Source organism: Sciurus vulgaris (genome assembly GCF_902686455.1).
Source record: "Sciurus vulgaris genome assembly, chromosome: 11".
NCBI classification, from domain to species: domain Eukaryota; kingdom Metazoa; phylum Chordata; class Mammalia; order Rodentia; family Sciuridae; genus Sciurus; species Sciurus vulgaris.
The window spans coordinates 49,988,815-50,007,588 of NC_136472.1; the positions used below are offsets into that span (position 1 = coordinate 49,988,815).

Genomic DNA, 18,774 nt, shown 5'->3' on the forward strand with positions numbered 1-18,774 from the left:
CTGGGTGGGGGAGACTCACCCCGTGGTTCAATTTTAGTCCGAGACTCTCAATGCCTCCCCTTCTTGGATCCTGGGTTCTGGGGCAACTGGAGATGCAGTCACCCTCTAATCCACCATCTTGGGTCGCCTGGGTGTGAATTTAATTCTATTTATCTTACATCATTTTCAGAATTTATTTCTAAATGTCATTTTTTTCAGATTTGTATTATATTCAGCTACTGCCACCTATTTCACCTATTCAAAGAGTCTTTCCCTGTATCACTTTACTAAATTACCTTTTTCTGGAACTACTGGTAGATTAAGAGGGAAGCCTCTTAATCCTACAGCTAAAACTTTTTGTCTTGGGCTGTGCCAAGGATCAGACCCAGGGCCTTGTGTATGCTAGGTAAGCATTCTACTAATGAGCTACACTCTTAGTCCTTCAGTTTTTTGAAAATCTCATCTTTCACTATATAATGTCAAAGTTTCTCTGTAAAATTCACAAATGTATTCTTAAATCATGTTTAGTCTGGAATTGTACTCTGGAATTGTCATATCTACTGTATTTTTTATTTAAGGTATCATTTTCCACTTACATATAATTGATTCCCTTTCACATTTAGTTTTTCTTATTTATTTCAGTTTATATGCAATTACTTCCTGATTCTTTTTAATGACAGTATCACTTCCCCTTAGTTTTTAGTATAATCAATGTAAATTTTATGGGCATTGCCAAGAGTTACTAACTATAACAATCATTTAAACTAAGTTCACTTTCTAAAAAAATCATTCTCTTTATAATATTTGTAGCATTAAATCTGATATAATATTTTGGTATTTAAAAAATTCTTGTTTTATTTATTTTTTCATTCATTTTTCCTTCCCCATCTCTCTCTCTCTCCTCCTCTGTGCATGTTTATAATCCTTCTTGTATTTGGTTTAGGGGTTACCTCTGTTCTGTTCCCTTGGATTCTCAATCCAGAGCTAGGATACAAAATAACAATTTTGAGTTATTCTCTATAGGGATGTGATGCATCCAATCATGAACCCAGAAGAGCGCGTGGCTAACCCTATTACTGTTTAAAAATAAGTTTATGTTTATCCTTCATAAGCTAACCAAATAGAATTCTACTTGGCACTATGACTGTGGGTATTTGGGGCAGAGGGAGTTCAAGACAGTACTTGTAAAGTTCCTTCAAAAATAAAAGAAAACAAATAGGAGAAAAAACTCAGTCCCTGGCTTTGAGTGCAGTTAATGTGACCAGTCTGGTCTTGAATGGGGCACTATTAGTCTACTATATCCAGCAGGTGCTAAACTCTGACATTGGTATTTCCCAACAAGGAGCTCTGCAAGGTAAGAAACATGATTTTATAATTCTTTCCTTTTCCGTCTAAGAGAATATTCATCTAATAATTGAAAACAACTGCCATTTATTTTTCTCTTTTTATTATATATTCATTATTACTGTTTTTGAATCAGAGAGTAATCCTTTGACCTGAAGTTTTCCAGCATTTTATTCGCAACCAGTTTTTAATGCCTAGATTACATTAAATATGAATATATTTAGAAGTTCAACTTTCAGTAATCTTAAGAAATAATATGTAAAATGTAAAATAATTTATGAGGACATAACTTTGAAATTTCCCAGTGAAATATAAGAACAATTACTTTTCCCTCAACCTTACTCATGCAAGAGAAATGCATATTTAAAAGCCTGTATGTAAAACATTACCCTATATTCCACTAGTATACAAAATTATTATGTCAGTTGAAAATAAAAGTAAATAAAAAACTTTGTTAGCTATGCAGTAAAATAAATAATCAAATAAATAAATAAAAGTCTATATTACTTTAAAGCATCCTTTAGAATTGATTTAAAATTAAGAATTTTTTTGCTTTTTGTTTTATGCGTAAATGCTTTGTAACAAAGGCGCCATGATAATAAAAAAAAATTCCATTTTCTTCAAGAGAAAAATTTCTCATGGAAAATTGTCACACAAAAACTTATAAGTCATACATACGGATAAATGGCTTCTTTAATGTTTCCAAAAATCTGTTTCCCAGTCATTATGATGGTCAACTGGGTTGTCAACTCTATTAGACAGCCTCCAGGATCACACTAGTTGGAAACAAGTGGAGAGAAAGAAGTGAATGATGAAAGATAGAATTTAGCAACAATTTAAAGAAACCCTAACTAGAAGATGAGAAACTCAAAAGTTTAGTTGGAAAGTCTATCAAGGGGATAAAAGAAATATTAGCCCAATAATTCCAAGCATGGTCACAGATCAGTGCCAAGTTAACTCTATTACATTAACCTGTGGACTCTGTTTAAAACACAAATTTCTGGGTCTAGTTTCAGAAAATTATGAATCTTTATGCCTGGGTTAGTTGACCATTTTATTTTCCATGTGATTTGCAAGATCACTGAGGTTCAGAAACCACTGATCTTGTCTAACTCTGTAGCCCACAGTGGAGTCATTTCTCCAAAAAATAATAATTGGTCTTTTCTATGAAGTCTCAGGAATCAAGATCTTATTTATTTTGTACTTCATATTTCACTATCAAAGTCACATAAATTCACCATATAAATTCTTGCCCAAAAAGAACTCAAAAGTCTAGCAAATGGCTGAATTAATCTGTGTAGTCAGTTGTCAGATTTCTCTTGCAATTTGGTAACATCTGAGTTACTGCTGAGCCTGAAGAAAATTCTTAGTTAATGCTAGTTAAGTCACAGACCTCAAGTTTCAAGAGAACACTTACCTCTTCACTTCTCCACACATTAAACAAATATGTGTATTTTCCAGGATAGCCCACAAACTTCCCTTTAAAGAAAGCTACGTAGAAGCAGGATGAGTAATAATTTACAAACTGAAACAGGAACATTTTCAAAGTAAGACTACTCTCATACTCCTGGTAAGTTCGAGGAATTTCTGGTAAGTAAAAAAAAAAAAAAAAAAAAAAAAAAGTAAGAAAGAAAGAAAGAAAAGAAAGAAAGTCAAGGTTTAATACAATTTCCTGGTTTTCCTTGAATGATATACTCACTGGAATAAGTGAACACCTAGCCATATTATTTTGAGAGTCAAATAAAATGCTCCCCTCTGATCACAGTAGAATAATATTGAGTAAATATGAGTTGTCTAGGCTCTCTGTTGAACCCTTGCTGTTAATCTAATCACTGTGAAAGCCCAGAAAGCTCCATTTTCACATTTCAAGGGTAAATACTTGTCTGGGGGTGGGTTTGTGGGGGGTCACATAGTCAGAATGTGGAATTCAAATCCCTTTAAGACTGAAGAACTGTGTGATCATCCTCAGATCCCATATTCCTGTAAACTTGCCAGAACTCCCTCCCATATCAAAGTGATTCTACATCAAGAGCAGAGATGATTTCAATTGAATTGTTTCTCCTCAAGAATTAAACTGCTTTATCAATTTTGAAAACAATGTGATGGCAAAAAGTAGCATAAATGGTACACATTTTTCCTCTCCTTTACTTAAAATGCATGATCATGATTTTACATTTAACATATTCAAATGTAAGAAAATATTAAATTATCTTCACATTACCTGGAATATCATGAAGCAAAAGTGTAAGGGAACGTGTTTTTGAGCTAATAATCTCCCAACAGCATAGCTGATCCCCCCAAATCCAAGATATTTTTAGAAATACTGCAATAATAACAAGTTATTCTGAAGATACAGATAACTCCTCCATTTTAGCAAAATTCAGTTGCCCTCCAAAAATCTCTAATATGAACTCATTGATTTTTCTCCATGAAAAAAGCTATGACTTGATATGAACTTTTAAAAGCAGATTATCTGCCATTCCTTCCCCTTCTCCTTCCCCTGCTCCTTTCCCTTCCCTTTCCCCTTCCTTTTCCCCTTCTCCTCCTCCTCCTTTGTTTTCTTATTCTTCTTCCTTTCCTTTTTCTTCCTTTTCTTCTCCTTCTTCCTCTTCTGTTTATCCTGCTTCCATTACGATAGGCCTGAATGTAGTTATTAGGGGATTCTGTACTACCAGGAGTGGGTCTACTTAGAGAGCAGAACTGCCTTAGACATGGTACATGAACTCCCTGAAAGATGATAAAAAATGGACGTGTGGCATTTGTTGGGACCCATTTTCAATTACAGTAATGATCTGGCCAGCTTACCCATTTTTGTAATCCAGGCAGATATCTTTTCATAAAAGAAATTCAACATCAAGATGACCATAAAGTTCAAGCATGATCCTGAAAGTGATGTGGCTAATTGAGGAGTAAAGTAAACTTTGACGTGCTGCAAGGATGCTTCACTTTCCATGAAGCTAGCAAATGTAGCAAAGACGGACAGGCGGTACACAATCACAGCTACCATGCTGCTGACAACAAGAGCCATCTGTGGAAGGGAAGTAAATAATTCGTCACTCTGGTCTCTGTCCATCTGTGATACATACATATCTCTTATGGCATTATTCAGTTTAGCAACTCTTATATTCAAAACAAACCAAACCCATCTCTCCTATGGATGGCAGGAAACAAACAGTGGCAAGGTAAAGGGTAAAAGGAAAATCATTGGATAGCAACTGGTTAAGTATAAAATAGAAAAGAAAATGTATTCACAGCTCTTCCTCTAGGCTTATTTCCTGATAGCATTTAGGAAACAGCAGCCAGAACACCAAACCTGTTCTTCTATGGCCCTTCAGTTAATAATTTTAAATAAACAGGTTTAAAGGTTGTAAGGAAAAAATGAAGACAATTATGTGGCAGAGATTGTATGTGGCCATAAAGCTTCAAAGTATGTGTATTCCCTTTAGAGAACAAATTTACTGATTCATGCTCTAGGTTTAGTTAGAGAGATTACTCATAAATTTTTGTACACTTTCTATATCGTAAAAGCATAAAGACAGCCTTAATATCAGTGGTTAGAAAACTTTATTCTAAGCATTGAGGAAGAAGTCAAATTGAATGAGAACTAGAAAGCAAAACAGAATAATCTATCTGGAACCATACTTCAAAATGTTTCTCAAAGGGTGTCCTGAATTGCCTCCTCCTCATTTATCACATTTCTACCATAGTTGTTGGATAGCTAAGAAAAAAAAATTTCTGCTAACTTTTTTAAGAAAAAAAAAATAACTTTAACAAGAACTGTTAAAAAATACAGTATATATGCATTGGGAAGTTAAACTACAGTCAACGATTATTAATTTACTTACACTTCAATATACTAATCCCTCCAAGGGTAACATTACCTCCTTTCCCAAATTAAAAGGCCAACTATTAAGAAGGCACAAATGTAGAAAGGGAAGGAAATGAAACAGGTTATAGCGATAGAGAAGTTTGTTAACTAAAAAATATGGAGAAAAATTGACTCCCACATATGAGATATATTAGTTAAAATTTTTGAGTACATAAAGGCTTATTTTCTTGTGTTTTTTCTCAGCAAGATAAAGACATTTAAAGAGTTCCTTATTCATTTTATATAAATATTTTAAGTGTAGCTAAAGATACATTAATGATTTTTCTAAAACTAACCAGAGTCTGCAATCAAAATATCTGATGTTATTCTGTTCTGATTTCAAGTTATCACTTAATTAATGAATTATGAGATAGAGATAGGCTGTAAGATAAAGTTTCTCTTTATTCCCCTAGGTCTTTCTCCAAAGTCCAATTTTGGAAAATCCATGTTAATTATAGTTTATTTTATATAAGCGATATAAACAAGATAAAAAGACCAGGAACAGGAAGAGCAGGAGGGATTCCAGAGTCACCTCAGATGAAAATGTTGGAATAATATTGATGATGCCTGTTAAAGACAGGATAATGGTTTTTTGTTTTGTTTTGTTTTGTTTTGGGTTTTTTTTTGGCATCTTTTCCTCACTTTTTAAAATATTTTTATTTCTTTTTTTAGTTTTTTTTAAATATGAGAACATTATTTATTTAATTATCAAATTAAAATTATCACATCTATTTATGAAAGTCCAAACATAATGGTTTTTAAGGAAATGCTTACCCAAAATGTCACTGTGGCTCCTGATAAAAAGTACCATGGAATACGATTCCACAGAGGCATGTAAGGTTCCATCTCCTGTAACATCAAAAAAAAAAAAAATCAGAGAAAATTTCAAAATCTGCCTTCGAAGTTGATAATCCAAGGAACAGTGAAAATCATACAGCATGGTTAAAGTAGAATTCCCCGCACCCAAGGGCTCACTATATAGCTAGGGAAAGCTACCTTCTAGCAATGGTTCCCTCCTATGAAGCAGAAACCATCTGGTCTCTTAGATATTTTACACAGGGTAAGGGACAAAATGGACTCATATTAGCTAAGTTAAGAGTTGTATTCAGGTCCTGATAGAGAGGAGACAAAGGTCAAAACCTCAAAGGTACTCTTAAGTGGACAAGATTTAATGAATTTATTTTTATTCCCATTGAATTGAAATGAATGGCATTGCTCTGTAATTGCTCTGGATCATATTAAATTTGATGTGTTCTTCATAGTGTACTTCATAGCGTAAGCTGTGTTCTTCCACATAGTTCAGATCAGATTTCCTACCTGCAATGTTTAAAGTCACCAATGAAAGGTTACATTGCTAACATTCTTAGCTATATTCAAATGTAGCTAGACTTTACTAAAGACTACTGTCCTGCAGTAAAAAAAATAGTTGCTGAGAGAAATACAAGATTTCATATTTTATGTATTTTCAGGATGGACTGAAAGCAAATAATTCTCAATGGGCTGAGCAGATCATCCACGAACTCTACAGAAGTTTAGAATGTGTGTGCCTGTGTGCATATGTGTGATTTGTTTTATGTACTGTACTTTCTTGTGTGTACATTCAATATGTGTGCCAATGTGTTCTTGTGCATATTTGCAGGTGTGCCTGTGTGTGCCCATACATGTATGTTGTTGTCAATGTGAGAGCTCTGGTTTGCTTAAACACCAAAGAAACCCCACAAGTAAAAGAAAAGAAATTCTGCCTCTTGATTAGAAAACCAAGCGGATGAGTCAATGTGAATCAATACATACTGCTTCAGTTCCAAGTGTTTATTCAATGTATCTTTTGTTGGTGGTGGTATTAATTTTGGCAAATCTGAAAGGCTTGCCTTTGTTTTTTAAATAACATGAACATAAAATAGGAATAAATATCAAGCCTATATATTAATTTTAAACTACTAAATTATTCATATATTTTCTGAGGTGTTTTTAATCCTTTTTTCATTTACTAAACTTTTGTGATCTTTCAATGAAATATGAGATTGGGTGAATACCTATATAGTGAAAAGAATTTTCAGTGTTATACTGAAAGAATAGTGTCCTGAAGAGGGGATGGAATTGTGCTAAATAGGTTGTGTTTATTGTGTTTGAGACTTATTCAACACTCTCTTTCAAATAGCAGGTAATGGACAAATATGTGACCAAAATTCTGGTCTCTGAAGGCAAATCATCTTCCACTTTCCCATGAAAAAAGTGAGAGACTAAGAAGTTGAATGACTCTGTCAAGTACATAAAGCCTGTCAGGCATAGGGGCACATACCTATAATCCCAGAACCAGGAATTTTAAGCAGGAAGAGGAGAAGTGCAACGCCAGCCTGGGCAACTTAATCCCTTAACTTTGGCCCTGAGCAACGTAAACCCTATCTCAAAATAAAAATATAAAAGGAGTAGGTATATAGTTCAGTGGTAGAGCACCCTTGGATTCAACCTCTACTGCTGGAAAAGAAAAAAAAAAAAAAAAAAAAAAAAAAAACAAACACAGTCTGTTTGCCAGTTAAGGATCTATAATATAAATTCCCTTACTGGCCAGGCTCCTACTCACATCAATGTAATGATTCCACTATACTCAACTGAAAGAGACGACGTGAAGAAAATCTGCTCTAATGAACCATTCACTCATAAGCCCAGTATCTTAATACAACCATTATTCTAATTGTTGGACATTAACTATCATTTCTATTTCTATGTATTTATAGACAAAGCCCAAAGTATACACATTGTTGTTCATTTTCCTTTTATTTGCCTAGTATTAAAATTACATATTTCATGTTTAATGCTTTGGGCTTGCTTTAAAATAATCTAGTAGCAGAAAGGTTTAAGGATATAAATGAAAAAATTGCACAAATTAAAAATGATTGAAGCTGTAGGTAAATGCAAATCAAAACCACACTGCAATTTCATCTTACTCCAGTCAGAATGACATGATTGAGAATATAAACAATAATTGTTGGCAAGATTGTGAGTAAAAGGCTATATTAGTATATTGTTGGTGGGACTGCAGACTAGTACAACTGGCCTGGAAAGCAGTACGGAGAATTCTCAAAAAACTAGGGATAAAACCACCATATGATCCAGCTATTTCACTCCTTGGTATCTTCCCAAAAGATCTAAAATCAGAATACTACAGCAATACAGCTACCTCAATGTTTAGTGCAGCACAATTCACAATAGTTAAATTATGGAATCAACCTGGGTGCTGGACAATAGATGAGTGGTTTAAGAAATTATGGAGTCTTATTCAGCCATTAAAAAATAAATAAATAAAATTATGGTATTTGTCAGTAAATGAATGGAAGTGGAGAATATCATGCTAAGTGAAATAAGTCAAACTCAGAAATTCAAAGGTCAAATGTGTTCTCTCAAATGCAGAAACCAGAGTAAACTAAAGGAAAGAGGGAGGGAAGGATAAAGAAATATAAAGATTAAGGGAAGATCAGTAATGTAGAAGGAGACTGAAAGGCAGAGTAAAGGGATGGGTAAGGGGAGGCAAAGCAGAAAGGCTTCTTAAAATCCCATATTATATGCACGTATAAATATATCACAGGGATCTTCACCTTTACATAATCAAGTATAAATAAATAGATGAGTGAAAGGAAATCTAGTAGAATAGAGAAAGGAACATAGGAGGACAGAAAGGAAGAGGGAGAGAAATAAAAAGGGGATCAACAACCGAAACTGAATTCCATGCATGAATTAGTTTGTGGGGATGAACTCAACTACTATGTATAACAATGAAGCTCTAATAAAAATTAGAAAAATGACTGAAACTGGATAATAGTTCCACCCATTGGGTCGTTATAGTTTTCCATCTATTTTGAAAGTATTTGAAAATTTTCACACAGACACACACACACACACACACATATGAATAATATGTACATATTAGAAATAAAGACGTTTACATGATTTAGATTTTAGGGAGTATTTTCAAAGCAAATTAAGATACACATTATTAGTTAAGAAGCAACCTGAAGCAGAGTGACCACTGAGAGGAGCTGTCCATTTCACAGTCTCCTAATGTACCTTTGTCACTGGGTTCATTTTCCTGTGTTTACACATAGCTTCAAATTCAGGTCTCAGCTGAAGCTGCTGCTGCTCCTCTTCAAAGTCCACTAAGTCCCACTCATATTCCAGTCTGGCCTGTCGCTGTTTCCAAAACTCCAAAAACAGTGTGACTACAGGTAAAGAGAAGTATTTTTTTTAACCCATAATAATAAAAGAAACAAAATTAATAAGAAAATTATTTTCTATCACTTTTTAATTATTTTGGCTGCAAGGTGGTTCATATTTTTCAAGTGGCTATCTTCTGTCATTGTTAGACTATGAAATTACCAATGATTGACATAAAATCAAGTAATAACATTCAAATAATTCATATACAAAAAAATCAAGCTAATTTCTTAGTTCAACAAGAAATTTTATTCAGGCTTATCATACTGTTTCTTCATTCACATAATTTTATGTAATATTTAAACTTAACATTTTAACAAACACTAAGATTTCTTTTAATGTGTTTTTTACTGAAATCATTCAAGTTAACATAACATTTTATCAAGTTTAGGGAAATGTTACTTAAGAATATTTAAGAAAAAAACATAACAGCTACTTTCCAGCATAGTGTAATCTCTCGTTTCCTCTCTCTCTTACACACACACACATACAATCACATATGTGTACCTTCAAATTTCAATGGACGAATGACGTATTTATGGAAAAGTACATAAAACATAATTATACAGTTAGAAGAATTTTCACAAAAAACACCCATTTATCAGCACCAATATATTAAAAAAAATGGAAAATGAGCAACACCACAGAAACTCTCCTTCTAAATCTTCTAAAATGTAGAAGTAACTAATAGAATAGCTTCTAAATCACAGGATAGTTTTACTGTCTTCAAACTTTATATAAATGGTGTCCTACGACAAAGAATTTTTGTTGAGTATGTCATCTTTTAATTAAACTACAAATTCATTTATCTATTCTCGGTTTGATGAACATTTGAGCTGTTTACAGTTGTTCACTACTGACAATGTTTCTTCTTTGAACATTCTAGCATATATGAGTGGGTATATATGTACCTTTTATGGAATATATATCTGGGAACAGAATACTACAATAAAATCAGTTTATTACTTTATCATTTGTGAAAGACTCAACTTTTAAAGTTTCTTCTGACTCAATCTCTACTTTTAAATAATAACTGTGGATTATATGTGAACATTTTTAAAGTCCTAATTATATCTTTTCAAAATCTCACTATTCTCATTTAACTGCTCTCTCTGCCTCTAATATATGTTCTTTTCAATGCAAAGATATCTATCACCCAAACACCAGTTTTTTTGTTGTTCATTTGCTCATATATACATTTGATTATATGCTCTTTTGCTAATTATAAAATACATTTTTATTTGCATCAAGAAAGCTTAATATCATATCTACCATCTTAACTAATTTTAAGAGTACAGTGCATTATTGTGAACCACAGGTACAATGTTGTGTGTATCTCTAGAGCTTATTTATCTTTCTTAACCCAAATTTCATGCCCATTGACTACTGATTACTAATACCCCAATTTCCAATCTCCCAGTCCTATCAACCACCATTATACTATTTGATTCTATATATTTGACTATTTTAAATATTTCATATTTAAAATATGAAATGCTCTGTTTATCTTTCGGTCACTGTCTTATTTCACTGGGAAAAATGTCCCTAAGTTTCATCCATATTGTTACATATTGTAGAATGTCCTTGCTTTTCAAGGTTTAGTAATATTCTATTACATGTATATATAGTGGTTTTTAATCCATTCATCTATGGACATTTTGATTGTTTCAACATCATTATGGCTAATGCTTCAATGTAGCATTTCTTTGAGGCCCTGAGTTAACTCTTTTGGGTAAATATGCAGAAATAGGAATACTGACATAAAGTAGTTCAATTTTTAAGTTTTTGAGGAAACTTCATACTATTTTCATATTTACTGCATCATCTTGCAATCCTAACAACAGTATGAAAGGGTTCCAAACTCTATTCTCACCCATGCATTATATAAATCCAGCTTGAGAGGTATGAGTTGATATCTCACTATGGTTTAGACTGTAATTTTCCTGAAAATTGGTGACATCAGGCACTTTCCCACATATGTGTTGGCCATTGTATGTTTGTATGTCTTCTTTGGCCATTTGTATATCTTTTTTGGAGAACTTTTTACTGAAGTTCTTAACCCATTTTTAATTAGGTTGCTAGGGTTTTTCTTTTTTCTTTGCAGGATTGAGTAAAGGAGTTTTTTATATAGTTTGGATATTAAACTCTTATCATATAAATGGTTTGCAAATATTCTCCCATTCCACAGGTTTCATTACATTGTGTTTCCCTTTACTATAGAAGCTCCTTAGTTTGGTATAGACCCACTTGTTTATTTTTGAACATTACTGCCTGTGCATTTGGTGTCATGTCTATGAAACAACTGCTCACAGTTATTGTGTGTCAAGTGTCATGAAGCATTTCCCCTGCATTTTATTCTAGGAGTTTTGCAGACTCTGGTCTTATGTTTAAGTCTTAAACCCATTTTCATTTGATTGTTGTTATAGTTTAAGGGTTCAATTTCATTGTTTTACGTGTAGATAACTAGGATTCCCAACACCATTTGTTGATGGGATTTGTCTCACTATAACTTCCCCATTGTGCATTCTTGGAATGGATCCTGAAGACAGGTTGACTGTGTACAGGTGAGTTAATTTCTGGGTTCTATATTCTTTCCCATTTATCAACCATTGCAAAGTGTACTTCCAAACATCATACCACTCATGACAAATCTATACTATTTTGTCTATCAATTTAAAAGAAAGAATAATTCATTTAGAAGAATAAGAGACCCAAGATAGCCAAAGCAATCCTGAGAAAAAGAGTGATGCTGGGTCACAATCAGATCTCAAATTATACTACACAGTTACAGTTTAAAAAGAAAAAATTCAGCATGATATTAGCATCAAAACAGACATGAAGGCCAATGAAATAGAAGACACAGAGACAAAGCCACACAGATACAGTCATCTGATATTCAACAAAGGTGCTAAAAACATGTGGAAGAAAAGATAAACTTTTTTTTTTTTTTTTAACAAATGGAGCTGGGAAAAGTTTCATTCATATGTAGAATGAAACTTGACCCTTATTTCTCACAGTGCACAACAGTCAACTCAGTGGATCAAAAACCTAGGAATTTTACCAGAAAATTTGCCACTGCATAAGAAAACAGACTGAATACTTCAATACACTGATGAAGGCAGTAACTTTGTTTTAACAAGATTCCTAAAGTACATGAAATAAAAACAAAGAATCAATAAGTGGAATGGCATCAAAATTTAAAAATTCTACATAAAAAAGGGAATGGTTAAGAGGATAAAGAGTAGTCCTACAGAATGGGAGAAAATCTTTGCCAACTGCACTTCCAACAGGGGTTAATATTCAGAATATATGAAGAACTCAAAAAATGACACCAAAACAAAACAACATTAACAATATGAATTAGTTCTCAAAAGAAGAAATTCTTTTGAGAATTACTTCTCAAAAGAAGAAATATAAATGCAACAAATATATGAAAATTGTTGAACACCCTGGAAAACAAGTAAATACAAATCAAAACTACTACTGAGATTTCTTCTGACTCCAGTCAGAATGGCAATCAAGAACACAAATAATAATAAATGCTGGTGAGTGTGTGGGGGAAAATGCAGACTGATACATTTGTAGTTTTTTAAACTACAAATAAATGGAAGACTAGTAGAATAGAGGAAGGGGGACAGAAGGAGGAGGAGGGAAGGAAAGAGGAAATACTGGGGACAGAAATGGAGCAAATTATATTTCAAACTTGTATGGGTATGTCAAATTTAATACCAGTATTAAGTATAACTATAATGCACTAATAAAAACATTCAAAAAGTAATTCAGTCCTCATCTGACACTTCACACCAGAAATGTACTTCTATGAAAGTAGTCTTTATAGATTGTGTCCCAAATTAGACCGTGTCCCAAATTAGTCCATAACATGTTATATTTTACACAGACATTGATTCATTTTATCATGTAGTGCTGATTTTCAATTTCATGAGGCACATATTTTTACTCTATTCATTTCTTTCTCTTGCATATACTAGACACATTTAGGGATAAAAATCTTTCAAAAGTCTGATACAAGTAAGCAGTGCTTTAACATTTGTTTGTTTAAACTACAAGGCAACAACTACCATAAATTTCTAAAGTATTATTTGGTTACCATGACTATGTAACAGAATGAATGTTCTAAAAGTGTCAATGACCTAAGCATGTACTAATGGAAAACTGATTACACAAAATGTGATAAATTCTTAAAAGGCAATTTTACTCATAAATACAGATTTCTACACGTGCACACATACATACATATGCATTTGCACTGTGCCATATATTCTTTGATATGGAGTCCCATTATTCATTGTTTGTTGAATGGTAAAAGCATGCTTAAAACTTTATATAATATTGGCATTTATGTAAAATTACATGAACATAAGTCCCACATACTCAGAGTGAAAGATTATGGAAAATTATGGCCAAAATATTTATCACATTTTGAGTGATTGGAACATTTTTCCTATTGCTATATACTGCTCGAATTTCCTATGAAGGTCATGTGTTTTCATTATTAACAAACCAAAACATTGAAAGAAAACACTCCCTACCTTCAACCACAAATTATCTTTATTTTGAGGTTTCAACTAAATAACTATAGTGCTAGTCCTTTAACCTGAACTGTCTGTTTTTCACATCTACTCCACAAAGATATCATTTAGCTTAGCTTGACTCTTCATCAGAAGTTGTACAAACTTTTGTTTTCATAGAATTTGTCCAAGATCTTCAAAAGTCAAAGGTATATTATTCACTACAACAAACTTTTCTGAAGGAAAAACTGATGGTGACATCTCTGAAATATTTTCCAGTGTGTTTCTTCTTGTTGATGGTGCACATTCTCTCCCAGGAGGCAACTGAAATCTCTTACAATATATTTGTTGAAATCTGTCATTCACTTTATTTTATGTTTACAAAACAAAGTCTTTAATTTTAAGTCCAAAGAAGAAGAAAAAATTCCAAAATGTGTACAAAGTACTTTCCAGATTTTGCCTATGTTGTATTCTAACAGTTTATTTGTAAGATTTTTGGAATACATAACACCTTTTCTAACAAAATAATATCCATTGCTGTTGATGCTCCCGCTAGCGTAAGCTTGACCTACCTCTGTGTCCTCTGCAGTCACTTCCCACGTAAAGCATCCGAATCCTGCACTTCTCTGCCTGAGAAACCTATTCAAGCTATCAAAGTTACCTTATAACCTGAGAAGGATACCTGAAGCTAACAGGGTTTTCATGTCCAAGGGAATCCCTTATCCAATGTGGGTTGAGAATTAGTGGGTAAATACTCCAGCTTCCCATCCCTCAAGAGGCAATTCTGAGATGCTTTTTATATAATCATTAAGAGGATGAAGACCCCTAACAAGACTGAGTTTCAAATGCCTACAAATGGCAACACATTCACGAACCCCTTCTACCCTCTCCTTCTTCCCTGTCTCACTTTCCTCACCTGTCACATGTGCTTCCTGGCATAAACTATCTGTGATCAAGTCTTCATCTCAGTGTCTGATTTGAGATAAACAAAAAGTAAGATTTTTCAAAAAGGAATAGGCACAGTTCCTGCCCTCATGAAGTTCCCAGTTTGTTGGGGTTTGCAGATGCATACCATTCGCTTTTTATTGCAAGTAATGATAGCAACAAGATTTGGCAGCCCTATATTGAAGAGATGTCCATATGCTAACTTAATAAACCTGGGATTGTGGTAAACTTTTAATGAGATTTCTTGATCCTCTGTTCTCTCTTTGAAACTAGAACTGCTCTCTTCAGAACACAACAGCTAAAGAAATGTTAGAAACCCATAAATCCTTCTGATGGACAAATCCATCTCATTGATGTTTTTGGGGGGGTCCTGGATAAAGTAATCCTTGCCCAATTTTGAAATGCACATACTTATGTTGGCTAGATTTTTCTATTAATAGGAAAGAAAAGAAGTCTATTTTCTCCTAGAATTCCCAAGTTTTGATATATAGTTTAGACAAATCTTTAAGACCCCTTTTGATGAGTTATTCTTACAGAAAAAAAAAAAAAATCTTTTTCTGATGATAGGAACAACTCTATGTCATGTCAGCTTCCCATCTGAAATTGAAAGAATGCACTGGGTGGGACATTTCCAAAGTTAAGGGAACTCCACTTTATATGGACAATTTTAAACAAATGGAACTCTAAACCAAAACTAGAACAAGACACAAGGAATTCAGACTCAAACACTGTTTTGTAGCTTTGCACAGTTTTTGATCTGTGTTGCAATTTGGATCCATGAATCCATAACTTCCAGCTATCATGTATTTAAACTAAGTCACTTCTGAATTAAGTGCTTAATGAGGCTGTCTGTACTACAGCACTGGGATATAGTGGGAGTCTAATATATCTGATACCTCAAAAATTATACTTTGGGGCGGGTGCCAGGGATTGAACCCAGGGATGTTTAACCTCTAAGCCATATCCCCAGTCCTTTTCATATTTTATTTTGAGATAGGATCTTGCTGAATCACTTAGAGCATTGCAAAGTTGCTGAGGCTGGCTTTGAACTCAGGATTCTCCTGCCTCAACCTCCAGAGCTGCTGGGATTACAGGTGAGAGCCACCACATTGAGCTAAAAAATCATACCACTTCTTAGAGAAACAAACAGATATTTAATAGGCACCTTTATTTCTCAAGGACTAAGGGGTAATGAGTTCATCTGTGTACTGATTTGAGTGAAGAAACAGTGGTCTGAAACCACCTTTTGTATCTAAGATATGTCATCTGAATATCTTATATGGATAAGCTGTAGAACATATCATAGAAAGAAAACTTTTGTTTTAATGGGACTATGTACTCACCCCAAATTCCCATGAATATTGCAAAGAATACGGTAGATTCATTATCAAATAAATGGGACAACTGCAAAAATAATAACAACAACATCACAAGGACCACTTAGTATCAAATGCAATACAAAAGGAGGAAAATTCCAAGCTTTCTCAATAGACCACAATGTCTACATACCTTTGAAGTCAAGCAGGTACTATTTAGTCTCCAATAATCACATACTTGATCACAGAGTGGGCACATGATCATCTGACCTCCAATTTCAGGGTCACAGATTTCAGTACTACCCAGAGAACAGTAAAATTATTTTGAAGGCCATGTTTTAGAATGAAAGTCTAAGTTACTATTATTAGAACAATTGTTTATATAGCTTATCACATAGAACAGAAGGAGCAATGAAGTAGCAGTTTCTATAATGGGTCAAGTTACATTTTGAAGAGTCAACTTTTTAGAGCACACATTAAAAACATATTTTCAAGAAAGCGCGTGGAGAGGGGCAGCTGCTGTGTTTGGGTCCTCTTTGGAAAAAAAATCAATTAACTCCCACCATATGGAAACATTCAGGGACAATGTGCAGGGAAATAATAATTGTTTCAGTTAAAATAAGAGAAGATGTTTTCTCTGAGGAACTCAGCTGTACTTTACCTGCTTTCATTAGCATCCATTGATAATATCCCATAAATAAGACAGGCTAAGCCAACTGCAGCTGCAATTAGGAGCATTTCAGTATAAAATCCAAGAAAAACAAAATAGATACCAATTTTTTCTCCAAAATAGTTCCTGTGAAAAAGAATGAAAAGAAAATCAGAAATTAGAAGAAGATTATAGTCTGGGGAGCCTTGGTTTTGTATTCAGACAGGCAGGCATTCTAATTTTGGCACCACTACTTTCTAAATGTGTAATTTTGGTAGAGTTCCCCAACTCTCTAAACTTCCTTTCCACATGATAAAACACAGGAAAATGTTTATTCCATTGTATAAGGGATTAAAAGAAGCAGCACATAGATGGAGTTGCTGGAATGTAATATAAATTTAAATTTTTGAAGAGCTTCTAAATTTTTGAGATAGTAAACATTTTTTTTTATTTAAACAAATGGGATACATGTTGTTTTTCTGTTTGTAGTAAACATTTTTTAAATAAATTACAAGGTACTCTGCAATGCAACTTCTAGCAAATAATCTGACAAATTAAAATCATAATCATAATCTGCATGGATTTTTGCTTTACTTAATTTTTTTCTTTATTTCTTTATTTTTTTTAAATTTTTCATAGACTGTTTTTTGATTCATTGTACACAAATGGTATACATCATTTTGTTTCTATGGTTGTACATGATGTAGATTCATACCAAACTAAAAAGCTTTTTCTCAGCAAAGGATACAATCAATAATGTGAAAAGAAAGCCCATAGAGTGGGAGAAAATCTTTTCCACACCCACTTCAGAAAGAGCACTTATCTCCAAAATTTATAAAGAACTTACAAAACTTTACACCCAAAATACAACGAACCCAGTCAATAAATGGGCCAAGGAACTGGACAGACACTTCATAAAAGAAGACATACAGGCAATTAACAAATATATGAAAAAGTGTTCAACATCTCTAGTAATTAGAGAAATGCAAATTAAAACAACTCTAAGATTTTCTCTTACTCCAATTAGAATGGTTTTACCTAATTTCTGATATGGACAAAAATACTTTGAACACACTGTAAGTATACATTTTCATCTTCTTCCTAGTTTGAATCTCTGAGGGAGGCACATAGGATTGTGACATAGGTAGCTGATCAAGGAACTTAAAATGACTGTTTAATTAAAATGTCCACAAAATATGTAGTTCAGTTCTTGCTTCACAAAAGGTTGATATATGACAGTATTATTGAGCATAAATGTTCAAGTCTCAGATTCAAGTTCATTTTCTTTTAACTAAGTCTTCCTTTAGGAACCTAAGAGCATAGTTTTCTCTGATTCAGAAAACCAGGTTTTATTGTTGCTTCTTAACTGCTTATTCCTCCTCCTTATTCATATAGAGACTAGCTCACCAAATCTGTGAGCCTTTCAACAGCTTCCTAGACAGGTAGATGTGATTAGTTTTGAGTTCAAGAGCATTTCTATGGAAGCATGTAAATTTCTGTTCCCATACATGCATCCAGGTCTATAAAGGTTATAAGCATCATTTCCCAATGAGAATTTCAAAATATATCTCTCTCATATTCAATATTAGTTTTACTGAACTCCATTCTTCATTTTTCAAAACTGTTTTCTAAATATGCATCTGTTTCTATTATCTTCCTTCATTGCTTTCAGTAATGATAAACCTTTTGTATTTTTATTTTCCCTTCTTATTTTCCAAATCACCATGATGTGAAATTAAGCTATAACACTCTACTAGTTAATCCACCATTCATAACTTCCTTATAGTTACTCTCAATTAGGGTGAATGAACTTGCTTTATTTTTGGGGGGGCAGTTTTGGGGATTCAACTCAGGGGCACTCAACCACAGCCACATCACCAGTCCTATTTTGTATTTTATTTAGAGACAGGGTCTCACTGAGTTGCTTAGCACCTC

General features: G+C 33.4%; 1 protein-coding gene across 6 annotated transcripts in view; it reads right to left on the reverse strand.

The window, feature by feature from the left end:
* The window catches only part of ANO5 (anoctamin 5), an 89,090-nt gene that overhangs the window by 23,174 nt on the left and 47,142 nt on the right, over positions 1-18,774 (reverse strand). For all 6 annotated transcript variants that reach the window (XM_079101825.1, XM_079101824.1, XM_079101823.1 and 3 more), the window contains 8 exons: positions 16,852-16,986; positions 16,384-16,489; positions 16,218-16,278; positions 9,254-9,405; positions 5,966-6,040; positions 4,129-4,351; positions 2,741-2,910; positions 2,002-2,099 (listed from right to left, as the gene is read on the reverse strand). In XM_079101825.1, the coding sequence (XP_078957951.1) occupies positions 2,002-2,099; positions 2,741-2,910; positions 4,129-4,351; positions 5,966-6,040; positions 9,254-9,405; positions 16,218-16,278; positions 16,384-16,489; positions 16,852-16,986 (1,020 nt within the window). The remainder of the gene's footprint in view (positions 1-2,001; positions 2,100-2,740; positions 2,911-4,128; positions 4,352-5,965; positions 6,041-9,253; positions 9,406-16,217; positions 16,279-16,383; positions 16,490-16,851; positions 16,987-18,774) is intronic.